Consider the following 13,827-nt stretch of genomic DNA (forward strand, 5'->3'; position numbering starts at 1 on the left):
CTTTTTTATAGTCAATGTTAAAATTTACCTTATACATTTTTATCTGGGCCTGACGTCACTCTTTCCGGTTGCAAAGCTCCAAATTCATTGCACTGGCATAGATACAATTTCGGCTTGGTAGGAGCTTGTGCTGGGCACAGTCGAGTGTTTCCTTTTATGTGAAGGGGGCTGGCTTAGCTATCCTAATAAGCCAATTAGCCAGATTAGACAATGGCAGGAACAAAAAACACCACCAGATTATAGAAATCAGCAAATTGATTAGTAACAAATGGAATTAGTTACTAATTTCACTAAATTTTGCGAATTCAACATCAATTTCGGGTACCATTAAAAACTGAGCTTTAAGAAATGTTACTTATAAAACTTATGTAATAGTAAAGTTCGGCATCTGTACTGAACACCTACTGTTCGGGCACCGACACCGAACTTCACCAGGAAGGCCATATTATTGTTTGGGTTTGACCCACTCCTCCCCCAATCACCGGGTGTTTCTTGCGCTGTTATGTGCACGATATCGCGGAAAACATTGGTTCTGCTCGGTAGTAAAATCATTACTGCCGGTTAGACAGACTCCGTACCCATGCCGTCAAATGAGCCTGCAGCTGTGATCTGAGCTAAAAAGCGTACCTCCGGTCACTGGCGTCGTTTGGCTGATGGGACCACTGCTCCCATCAGCCTACACCTGCTGCCGCTAATAACCGCGAGAGCAGGCAGTGGCTGATGGGAGTATTCATCAGCTGGTGCCTACACTCTAAGTAAATAATTAAAACAAAAAAGGACATGGGTTCTCCTGTATTTTTAGTAACCAGCCAGGCAAAACTGACAGCTGTGGGTTGCAACCCTCAGCTGTCTTCTTTAGCAAGGCTGGTTATCAAGAGTAGATGGGTCCCCATGCCGTATTTCAAAGTATATAAATTAATTTAAGAAAAAATGATATGGGGTCCCACCATTTTTGCCAACCAGCCAAGCTAAAGCAGACAATCGGGGGCTGGTATTCTCAGGCTGGTAAGGGGCCATGGATATAAGTAAATAAGAAGAATAATACTTGGGTATACAACATGCATGTCACTAAGCGGCATCCCTAAAAGTACATCCAAATATTAGCTGGTCCCCCCCATGAATTATGTTCTTACATCTCGAGCGTGGGCTTCCCGTCACGTTCAGTTTTTTCTTTGCTGGTTGAACGCTCCTGTATTATTTTTCTATAGCAACTATTTTCTGCCGGTCTCCGTGAAGCAGAGATGTATGGAGCGAGTTATATAAATGACCTTTTGAAAGCTTTTGTGAATTTTATAGATTTCCGGCTGTCGGAGTATAGAACAAGAACCTTACCTGCCCTCCTCACCGCTCGTTACAAAGACGCAGCACCAAGATCAGATCGCATTCATTATATGTCCATTGTTCGAAAAATGTAATACCGGCTTCTTTTCTGATCGAATATCCACCAAAGAGTGGGGGGATGTCATGTTTTCGTTACGGCTTTGGATACGGAATCTGACAGCCTAATTTTTTTTTTATTTCATTTTTTTTTTTTTATGAAATTCTATTTCTTTACTTTGAGTTCAGAGAGATTCAGGAGACACTGGAGATTCGTCTTCCCGGTTTCTTGATTTCTTATTACTTTATAGCCTTGTAGATTGGGAGCACTCGTGGGCAAGGGTCCTTTCTTATTCTTTATAGATTCACCTAAGGGAGGTGGGTGCTAAAACTTCTTGGCCCGGATGTTGAGCAGTTGTTGGGCAGCACGGACAGAAAATGTTGGTGCAGAGAGATTGACGGGTTGGAGCAATGGCTGAATGGCAACTGGAACATTAGAGTGTATGCAGCAGGGAAGTCAAGAGAAACGCTCAGAAGTGTTGGCTGTTCTGATGATGCAGAGCTGACTGGATCAGGAAACCCGTGGGAGCGATCTAGCGGAGTTAAGCATTGTAGCAGGACCAAGCGGCACAGTGGTCTGGGTACGTTGGGTGACTCCCTTGTAGTGATGTAGCAGAGCCTAGTAGCATAGCAGAGCTTTGAATGTCAAGTGACTCGCTTGTAGAAATGGACACCGCAGTGTAGGGTATGTTACGTGACTCATTAATAGTGATCTAGTAGAGCCAAGTAGCACAGCTGAGCTTTGAATGTCAGGTGACTCACTAGTGGTGATGTAGCAGAGCCCAGCAGCACAGCAGAGCTGGGAATGTCAAGAAACCCACTAGTAACCTAGTTTTGTGGAGCATAGCGTGAAACTCCTCGGTAGTAGGTCTCTCGCCAACTACCTGAATATTTAGGTGCCTTGGCGCTGCTTGAACCAGTCAATAAGGGCTGTGAAAGTGACCTCAGCTATATGCTCAGGAGGACAGAAGGAGCCGGCTGGAGCAGGAAACGAGCAGGGGAGGCGGCAGAAGCCAATAATGTGTATAGTTTGCCTCCATTACACATCTGGAGCATGATAGTCTCTTGAAGAAAGAGTGAAAGCTGATAGTTGAGCGTTGAGGCATTTTTAACCATCGTCCAGGATCAGAATAACGCGGCTGCTTTCCTCCAGGACCGTGCTTGTTCTCTTCTTTTGTCTGATGTTATAGCTTGAATAATAGTTGCTGAAATTAATATAGCTGAGTTGTCAATCAGCTGGCCGGGGGCGAGGGAGCAGCTGGCCGGGGGCGAGGGAGCAGCTGGCCTGAGGCGGGGGGCAGCTGGCCAGAGGCTTGGGAGCCATAAGCGGGGGAACAGCTGGCCTGAGACTTGGTAGCAGCTGGCTGTAGATGGGGAGAGCAGCTGGCCGTAGGTGGGGGGGAAGCAGCTGGCCTTTGGGCAGATGGCCGTAGGCAGGGGCAGATGGCTGTAGGGGGAATGGGCAGTTGGCCGGAGGCGTGGGAGCAGCTGGCCGAACGCTTGGTAGCAGCTGGCTGTAGGCGGGGGGAGCAGCTAGCCGTAGGTGGGGGGGAAGCAGCTGGTCTTTGGGCAGATGGCCATCGACGGGCGCAGATGGCTGTAAGGGGGATGGGCAGTTGGCCGGAGGCGGGGGGGGAAGCAGTTGGCCAGAGGCGAGGGGGCAGCTGACCGGAGGCTTGGGAGCCGTAGGCGGGGGGAGCAGCTAGCCGGAGGCTTGTTAGCAGCAGGCTGTAGGCGAGGGAGCAGCTGGCCGTAGGTGGGGGGGGGAAGCAGATGGCCTTTGGGCAGTTGGCCGGAGGCTTGGTAGCAGCAGGCTGTAGGCGGGGGGAGCAGCTGGCCGGAGGTGGGGGCAGATGGCTGTAGGGAGGATGGGCAGTTGGCCGGAGGTGGGGGAGCAGTTGGCCGGAGGCAGGGTAACAGTTTGTTGTAGGCGGGGGGAGCAGTTGGCCGTAGGTGGGGGGGAAGCAGCTGGCCTTTGGGCAGATGGCCGTAAGCGGGGGCAGATGGCTGTATAGGGGATGGGCAGTTGGCCGGAGGCAGCTGAAGAATAATAATAATAACTGAACTAATGTTACAAAGAAAAACATTCTGCAATCTTACAGCCGGGATCTGATAAATGCTGCCTGTGGTTTGGGCATGAAACAATATTGCTCTTAAAGGGAACCTCAGAGTAAATACCATTAAGGACTCTTAAGAACAAAAAGAAAAAAAAAAAAAGGATCAGTAATAAATATTTTGATCAAAGGAACAGTTATCAGCTGATTGTTTGGATTCGTACTTTTTGTGATATTTTAACCGCTCCATGTAAAAACTTACAAACGTGGAAGGAAAGCTTATTTCTATACGATTGGTTTTTTTTTTTTTTTAAATCTTAATGACCAGAAGGCAAAGTAGTGCTTGTGTGGGAGCTTAAGGACATTCTAGAAAAAAAATAAATCAATTTTTATATATAATTAGATTCATTAAGAGCAATCAATTTGTCCAAGATCTCGAGTGGACAGAAAACGAAATCTGCAATTGAACCCTGCGTGATGAGCCGTAATTTGTCACATGAGCGAGCACAGAGCCCGACGCTCTGCTAATGCCGCACAAATTGTAGCGGTATTTTGTTTATTTGGGATGTACGTTTTTTTTTTTCCTTTTGCGAGGATAGAGTACGTTTCAAAGAGATTTTTTTTTTTTTTTAAAGATCTGATGTGACAGTTATGAGAAATCTAGAATGGAAGCCACAAACAAATCAGGCTGGAAAATGAAACTGGTATGACTCTGCTTATCCTGACAAATTCTGTACAGCGAAGCTGTCAAATCAGCTGCAGAGTTAACTTTGTGTAAAAGGAGTTTTCCACTTTCGAAAGTGTATCCCAAATACTGTAAAATTCCTTTTTTTTTTTTTAAATCAAATAATTTTGTATTAAAGCATATGGCACGCAGTAACACAGTCTGACACATTTTCCAGACAGGTATCACTAATACAAAACCGATTAATACATTTTCATTTTACGAAAACAGGACCCTCACCCCAGTCCCTTACCCATTATCCAATCCAACCAACTGACAACATCACCTCTTGAAAATTGTCCAACAGTCCATGTTAAAGTCCCTCCAGAAGCAACTAAGCGACCCGATTCTACTCTGCAATAACTCAGCAGACGCCGCGCCTGGGTCATCCATCCATCCATCCATCCGCCCCACACATTTTCACATTTTGTATTCCGACCTCTCTTGACGTAAATATTCCTTTCCATAAGGAAAATAAAATTAATGTTACTAATAAATTCCTTTTTCCCTGGTGGTTTTTTAGTCAACCAGTAAATCTTTATAAGCTTTCTCGCAGCATACAACAATCTCGCAATAATCAGCCTTCCACATTCATCCGTAGCAATATCATCCATACTGCCCAGAAGGCCGGTGAGCGGGTTACGCACCACATTTACCCCAAGCTTGATAAAGGTCTGCTGACCGAAACGTTTCTACAGAAGGCAGAATAAATGCGAGTTTTTATTTTTTGGCTGCAGCTGTCATGTCTCGTTAAAAGCGCGGCGAGCCGACACTGGACCTGGAAAGGTTCCGAGCACGGTATGAGCGTGCTACCACTAACTACACATACCATGCTCAAAACACAGGATAATTGTTTACTTTTCCATGTGCTGGATGGATAGGAGCAGTATTATAGTAGTTATATTCTTGTACATAGAGGCAGTATTATAGTAGTTATATTCTTGTACATAGGAGCAGTATTATAGTAGTTATATTCTTGTACATAGGGGGCAGTATTATGGTAGTTATATTCTTGTACATAGAGGCAGTATTATAGTAGTTATATTCTTGTACATAGGAGCAGTATTATAGTAGTTATATTCTTGTACATAGGGGGCAGTATTATGGTAGTTATATTCTTGTACATAGGGGCATTATTATAGTAGTTACATTCTTGTACATAGGGGCAGTATTATAGTAGTTATATTCCTGTACATAGGGACAGTATTATAGTAGTTATATTCTTGTACATAGGAGCAGTATTATAGTAGTTATATTCTTGTACATAGGGGGCAGTATTATGGTAGTTATATTCTTGTACATAGGGGCATTATTATAGTAGTTACATTCTTGTACATAGGGGCAGTATTATAGTAGTTATATTCTTGTACATAGGGGCAGTATTATAGTAGTTATATTCTTGTACATAGGGGGCAGTATTATGGTAGTTATATTCTTGTACATAGGGGCATTATTATAGTAGTTACATTCTTGTACATAGGGGCAGTATTATAGTAGTTATATTCTTGTACATAGGGGCAGTGTTGTAGTAGTTATATACTTGTACATAGGAGCAGTATTATAGTAGTTATATACTTGTACATAGGAGCAGTATTATAGTAGTTATATTCTTGTACATAAGAGCAGTATTATAGTAGTTATATTCTTGTACATAGGGGCAGTATTATAGTAGTTATATTCTTGTACATAGGGGCAGTATTATAGCAGTTATATTCTTGTACATAGGGGCAGTATTATAGTAGTTATATTCTTGTACATAGGAGCAGTATTATAGTAGTTATATTCTTGTACATAGGAGTAGTATTATAGTAGTTATATTCTTGTACATAGGGGCAGTATTATAGTTATATTCTTGTACATAGGAGCAGTATTATAGTAGTTATATTCTTGTACATAGGAGCAGTATTATAGTAGTTATATTCTTGTACATAGGGGCAGTATTATAGTAGTTATATTCTTGTACATAGGAGCAGTATTATAGTAGTTATATTCTTGTACATAGGAGCAGTATTATAGTAGTTATATTCTTGTACATAGGGGCAGTATTATAGTAGTTATATTCTTGTACATAGGGGCAGTATTATAGTAGTTATATTCTTGTACATAGGGGCAGTATTATAGTAGTTATATTCTTGTACATAGAGGCAGTATTATAGTAGTTATATTCTTGTACATAGGGGCAGTATTATAGTAGTTATATTCTTGTACATAGGGGCAGTATTATAGTAGTTATATTCTTGTACATAGGGGGCAGTATTATGGTAGTTATATTCTTGTACATAGGGGCATTATTATAGTAGTTACATTCTTGTACATAGGGGCAGTATTATAGTAGTTATATTCTTGTACATAGGGGACAGTATTATAGTAGTTATATTCTTGTATATAGGAGCAGTATTATAGTAGTTATATTCTTGTATATAGGAGCAGTATTATAGTAGTTATATTCTTGTACATAGGGGCAGTATTATAGTAGTTATATTCTTGTACATAGGGGCAGTGTTATAGTAGTTATATTCTTGTACATAGGGGCAGTATTATAGTAGTTATATTCTTGTACATAGGGGGCAGTATTATAGTAGTTATATTCTTGTACATAGGGGCAGTATTATAGTAGTTATATTCTTGTACATGGGAGCAGTATTATAGTGGTTATATTCTTGTGCATAGGAGCAGTATTATAGTGGTTATATTCTTGTACATAGGAGCAGTATTATAGTGGTTATATTCTTGTACATGGGAGCAGTATTATAGTGGTTATATTCTTGTACATAGGAGCAGTATTATAGTGGTTATATTTTTGTACATAGGGAAATATTATAGTTGTTTTCTTGTACATAGAGGGCAGTATTATAGTAGTTATATTCTTGTACATAAGGGCAGTATTATAGTAGTTATATTCTTGTATATAGGAGCAGTATTATAGTAGTTATATTCTTGTACATAGGAGCAGTATTATAGTAGTTATATTCTTGTACATGGGGCAGTATTATAGTAGTTATATTCTTGTACATAGGGGCAGTATTATAGTAGTTATGTTCTTGTACATAGGGGCAGTATTATAGTAGTTATATTTATAGTTGTTTTCTTGTACGCAGGGTACTGTCATGATTTTTAAGTTTGTGACTTGGGTTAGGGTAATCAGGGGACTTTGTGTTTCACTGCTGCGGTTCCTTTTTGCCTTAAGTCTCCATTGTTTTGTTGTCTCCTCAGATATTCTGAAAGGAGTAACACGAAGTGTGTGGGGATCACCATCGAGACCAGGCCGGATTACTGTCTGAAGCGGCACCTGAGCGACATGTTATGCTACGGCTGCACCAGGCTGGAAATAGGAGTGCAGAGTGTATATGAAGATGTAGCAAGGGATACTAATCGGTAAGTGAAGTGATGACCTGATTACGTGGTTAATTTTTCTAATGAATTGAACCCCCAGGTAATATGTGATGGTACATAGTGGTTAAATTGTACTTAAAGGGGATGTAACCAAAGGTGAATTAATGTCTCTTTAAGAATGCCTAGTGCATGCTGGGATATTGAGACAGGACGTCGGGGGTAGGCGCTGTAGTCACTGCTGCAGCTGCTATTCCTGCTGTGAAACAAAGCGTCATCAGTCAAATCTCGGCTGGGCTAGTCCAAAATCCTTGCTGGGCTAGTCCCTGTCCTACTTGAGCGTGTGCCGGTCGGTAGCTCATTATGTGCCTTCTGCTCACTGCGTTATGTTCCTTTGAATGCGCACTGACCTTACGCTTCCTCGCCGGCACTAAAGAGAAGTTAGAAGCTGGCAAGAGAGCGCACTGTCAGTGCGCATGGAAAAGGAGAGAAGTGAGAGCAGAGATCAGCCCCCGAACCAGATGTCACTGATGACAGTGCGCTCCCAAAAGAGCATAACGCTGGGAGCACATACTGAGCAGGATATAAGGGGACAGTCTTTGCTCTTCTTTTATTCCCACTGCTCCCTTAAGAATTTGTTTGTTTTTTTTATTTATTTTATTTTAATTCACGGTAATGTTGCAGATATGGGCCTTTTTTATTTTGTGTCAATTTTTATACTTTTTATTATGGGGTGATATTTAGTGTAGTAATGCAGAGTACAATAAAGACAGGAATCCCGTGAACTGCGCCCCCTTGTAAAGACCCTAAAATTTTGCACTGAAGGAAAAAGGACCAAATCTCTGCAACTGTATGGCTGATCTTAAAAAAAAAAATAAATAAAATAAATGTAAAACTGAGTACCCAGGATAGCAACCGGAGTAAAATGAGTGCAGAAACTGGCCACTTTTGACGAGGTTTTTGGTAAAGGAGTTTTTATCTTCATAAGTGGGTAAGACGCTACTTAATTTACCTCGCCGAGAACAGAGGGTTATTTAAAGGCAATGTGATCGGAAAACGACTTATTGTTTTGATAACGTTTTTGTATTTTAAATTTTTTGTTTTCTTAATATAACAATGTATGAGAAATACTGCAGTTTTTACACTGGACACTGGGGCTTATTTAGTCTAGAACTTTTGGCTGTTTTAGGAAACAATACATGTACATTAGCTGTAATGAAGGCACTATGACCCTGCCTGTTGTATTGAAGCATCTAATGAGCGTGTGCAATGGTCACTGGGCAAGGAGGAGGAGGTGAGCTGTGACATCACCTATTGTGAATGGTGGATCCTGTGTTATCTACTGTATATAGAGGTGTTATCAGTCATTGTACAGGGGGAGGAGGGGGTGAGCTGTGACATCACCTATTGTGAATGGTGGATCCTGTGTTATGTACTGTATATAGAGGTGTTATCAGTCATTGTACAGGGGGAGGAGGTGAGCTGTGACATCACCTATTGTGAATGGTGGATCCTGTTATGTACTGTATATAGAGGTGTTATCAGTCATTGTACAGGGGGAGGAGGTGAGCTGTGACATCACCTATTGTGAATGGTGGATCCTGTGTTATGTACTGTATATAGAGGTGTTATCAGTCATTGTACAGGAGGAGGAGGTGAGCTGTGACATCACTTATTGTGAATGGTGGATCCTGTTATCTACTGTATATAGAGGTGTTATCAGTCATTGTACAGGAGGAGGAGGTGAGCTGTGACATCACCTATTGTGAATGGTGGATCCTGTTATCTACTGTATATAGAGGTGTTATCAGTCATTGTACAGGAGGAGGAGGTGAGCTGTGACATCACCTATTGTGAATGGTGGATCCTGTGTTATCTACTGTATATAGAGGTGTTATCAGTCATTGTACAGGAGGAGGAGGAGGTGAGCTGTGACATCAGCTATTGTGAATGGTGGATCCTGTGTTATCTACTGTATATAGAGGTGTTATCAGTCATTGTACAGGAGGAGGAGGTGAGCTGTGACATCACCTATTGTGAATGGTGGATCCTGTGTTATCTACTGTATATAGAGGTGTTATCAGTCATTGTACAGAAGGAGGTGGTGATCTGTGATACCTTTTGTGATTGGTGGACTCTGTTTTGTCAGCTGTGTATAGAGGTGTTACCTGTCAGTGTAACCCTACCTCTGCTGATAATGAACCTGCTAATAACTCTCCCAGAAAGGTCAGCAAGTGTGAGTCTGAAAAGCTCTATTGGCCAGTATTTTGATTTTTTATTTAAATAAAGATTGAGATGGAGGGAAAAAATCATTGCCCAAATTAAAAAAGGATCCATGTAACTCAATAGTCTGAGTTAAAGAATAGGTAATTTTCTGATAACACATTCCCTTTAATTTTATAGTTTAATGCTTGTATCGGCCACTTTTTGCAGTCCATCAGGGGTAGGTAGGTTCCCTAGGCAAGCTGCGCGTGTGTACAAGCTCCTAGCTGTTTGATTTGCATCTGGCCGGATCACTGCAACAACCAATCTTCTCAAATAAAGCTGCAGTGTAAAGCATTGTGGAAAAGCAGTAGAAGGCTTAAAGGCAAAGATAACATGGCTTAAAGGCAAAGGTAACCATATAGAATTGGTGTTAAAATTTCCTCTTGACACCCATTTCACTCCATGTTTATCCAAAATGTTGAATCCCAGTTTGAGATGTTTCCGGGGTTGCAATTTCCCACCTTTCCAGGTATCTTGAGTTTTGGGGTTTCTGGTCTTGATCATTTTCCGGTTTCTCTTGAGGTTCTGCAGCTCGCCAGACCCCATAAAAACTTTTTCTTTAGCTGATGCTGAAAGTTTCTAATATGAAGGTTTAGAATAAGCTGCTCACAGGTCTGGAAAAGTAGAAGCGAACGAGTGGGCGGAAGAAGATGTGAGATAACCGTCCTGCCAAGGTGCTAGATCAGCGCAATCAATAAATCCTTTAACTGTAAGACTTGTAATCTTGGCTTTCCTTGACCTCCATTATATTAATGCCTGTCCTTGTCACAAAGCTGGCAATAGTCTCGCCCTTCGTCACAGTGAACTGAGCAGACGAGGGAAGGGAAGAAAGTCGGGCTCGGCGTGCCGCGTGAGTGTACGAAATTTGTGAATGATGATATCTTCCTGTCCGATACAAAGAAAAGTTCTCCAACTTTGGACTATGCTTTGGAACTTCACGCTTGCGGTCAGTGAATATGGACATTCTTGATGATAAAACCTTTACACGCGCAGCAGAACGGTTAGGCTACATCTGGGGTCTGCAAGCTTTAGCACTATGTGGGACCTGTGTGTATAATCTCTTTCACATGCTAATGAAATATCGCCAGACTCTGTTCTAGGATGGCCAGTTTTATCGGTGTGATTCCCAGTAGGGTATTATAACAGGCTGTCAAGGCCCAGCAAGTTTAAATGGGTTCTCTGAGAATGTGATGAAAATGTTCGCCGTCACATATTTCAAACTGCAACCTGAAGAAACGCCAACTGAAATATGTGTCTCCACTGTCAGAGGAGCAGCATGGTGAACAAACATACCTGATCTGATCAGTCGAGCACCATTTTGCTTCATGCCCATTTATAAACACGCTCTTCTCAGTCACTCTGAGATAAATACAGCCTAATGTAGAGACTGATAGAGCTAACAGCCGGGTGAAGCTGGAGGAAATGATGCATTTTTTCAATCCCGAGTGAGCAGAGCAGATCAGGATGCTGCTCCTCTGACAGCTGAGACACACTCAAAGAGAGTTTTTTTTTCAGGCTACATCCCTTCCTGATAGGTGACTAGTATTCGTTGCTGTTTGAAATATGTGACGGCAACCATTATTCTCAGAAATCCACTTTAAAGTTTTATTCCTAAAATATCAACTTTGATTCAGTGGCTTAAAATCCTAAATGAAGTAAATGCAGTTAATTTTCCGACTTAAAAATATAGCTGGGTCTTTATACTATCTGAAAGACAGTATCATGGTGGTAGACAAAAATTACATTTATTGATATATCATTAGAAACTTTGCACAGCATTGTGTCTCCCCTTATAGGCTCCTTCTGGGCCTAAACCTAACTTCCCCTTATAGGCTCCTTCGGGGCCTAAACCTAACTTCCCCTTATAGGCTCCTCCTTGGCCTAACCCTAACGTCCCCTTGTAGGCTCCTCCTTGGCCTAAAACTAACTTCCCCTTGTAGGCTCCTCCTTGGCCTAAACCTAACTTCCCCTTGTAGGCTCCTCCTAGGCCTAACCCTAACTTCCCCTTGTAGGCTCCTCCTTGGCCTAAACCTAACTTCCCCTTGTAGGCTCCTCCTTGGCCTAACCCTAACCTCTAACACTTGCTACTGTTACACCCCCTTACAGACAGCGGCATTTCAGGGGTGCATCTGTTCACCACCCATCTTCCCCGCCTCCCCCAGTGATATAATAACTGGAATATTGCAGTATATTGTACACTTGATCCAATTTTAAAGAGACTAAATAAAGAAGCGAATTGTTGTTTTTCAAGATATGAAAAAAAAAATTACCTGTAGCAAAGTAAATTTTTCAATGCAATTAATGCTGTGAAAACAAAATAAATAAAATAATGGTGGAATTTCGTTTTTTCCCACCTTTTCTCCACAATTTTTTTTTTTTTAATTTTTCAATACATACGGTAATATAGTAAAATAGATGGCGTGATTCAAAACTGCAAAAATCTAGCCATCCTACGGCTTTGTGGACGGTAAAAAAGACAACAAACATGTCTCTCACAAGAAGAGGAGGAAGAAAAATGATTATTGGAGAAGGGTCATCGTGACCCGTGTTATATAAAGTAACATCTCCTGGCCCCTGTGTCATTAATGATCGATGCACATGAGCGTCCTTCCGGATAACGCAGGAATGCTGCCATGTTTAAGTGCTTCTTCTTCCTTGATGGTCTTTGTGAAGAGAATGTAGAATTAATAAAAGTTTATGGTGAGCGGATAAGAGCCTCTTGCCCGTCTGCGAGGAAAGTGAATTATTCAGTCTATTAGTTATCCATGAAGTGCCATCGTTGCTGGAGAAACCATTCTTTACATCTTAATTATAACTCTGGTCCCAAAAGAATCTGTGTAAAAGACAGGGTGCCATTGTCCGCACTTCCCACCGATTGGCTACACTTCTCTGCAAAATGTCAAGCACCCCTCCACAGTACCGAAGAGGAGACTCAAGGGGACATATCCTCGCCGACCTGTAAATCTCAAGCTGATCTGTACTAGAGAGGACACCTGGGCCATACCTGCAATTAGAGACTTCACGGGTACGAACACTTTGGCAACCGCTTTTATAGTTTAAAGAAAGTTTTGTAAGGTTTGAGGAAAGTTTTGTAAGGTTTGAGGTAGTGATGAACGAGTATACTCGGCACTCGAGATTTTCTGAGCATGCTCGGGTGTCCTCCGAGTATTTTTAAATACTCGGAGATATAGCTTTCTGCGCCGCAGCTGAATAATTTACTTCTGTTAGCCAACATAAGTACATGTGGGGATTCCCTAGCAGCCAGGCAACCCCCACATGTACTTATGCTGGCTATCAGATGTAAATCATTCAGCTGTGGTGCAGAAAACTGAATCTCCGAGTACTTACAAATATTCGGAGGACACCCGAGCGTGCTCGGGAAATCTTGAGTACCGAGTATACTCGCTCATCACTAGTTTGAGGAAAGTTTTGTAAGGTTTGAGGAAAGTTTTGTAAGGTTTGAGGAAAGTTTTGTAAGGTTTGAGGAAAGTTTTGTAAGGTTTGAGGAAAGTTTTGTAAGGTTTGAGGAAAGTTTTGTAAGGTTTGAGGAAAGTTTTGTAAGGTTTGAGGAAAGTTTTGTAAGGTTTGAGGAAAGTTTTGTAAGGTTTGAGGAAAGCTTTATAAATGCCCTTGATTTTAAAAAGATCTTTGACTGTTTTATGTATAAAGATCAATGTATTCACAAACTGTTTATTCCACTAGTCCCTTATGTTAGAGCTGAATGAAAGGTTACAGAATTGGACTAGATATGGCTTGATAGTCTGTAACCATAGATTTGCATAGATATTCATTGGGACTATATACATAAAATGAATGCCATGTTGATTACGTGAGTGGGGCAGACACTGGAGATACTGAATGCAAGCGTAAATCTTTAAATTTATATATATATAAACTTTTTCTTCAATTTCAGTTCTACAAAGTATTTACCCCTATAGAATTCCGGTGGGCTCCATGCACCAGACTTATTATGTCCCTGTTGCAGTTTCCCTTTCTCTCGATAAGTGCTGTAAATTTATGACACTTTGGCTCTGATTCATCTTGAACGGCAAGTGGCATTCTCCATTCTCCTCTCGC

General features: G+C 41.6%; 1 protein-coding gene across 1 annotated transcript in view; it reads left to right on the forward strand.

Moving 5' to 3' along the window:
- The window catches only part of ELP3 (elongator acetyltransferase complex subunit 3), a 167,097-nt gene that overhangs the window by 85,516 nt on the left and 67,754 nt on the right, over positions 1 to 13,827 (forward strand). Inside the window, exon 8 of the mRNA XM_069728398.1 lies at positions 7,369 to 7,530. Coding sequence (XP_069584499.1) covers positions 7,369 to 7,530 — 162 coding nt within the window. The remainder of the gene's footprint in view (positions 1 to 7,368; positions 7,531 to 13,827) is intronic.

Source organism: Ranitomeya imitator, chromosome 5, assembly GCF_032444005.1.
Source record: "Ranitomeya imitator isolate aRanImi1 chromosome 5, aRanImi1.pri, whole genome shotgun sequence".
Classification (NCBI taxonomy): domain Eukaryota; kingdom Metazoa; phylum Chordata; class Amphibia; order Anura; family Dendrobatidae; genus Ranitomeya; species Ranitomeya imitator.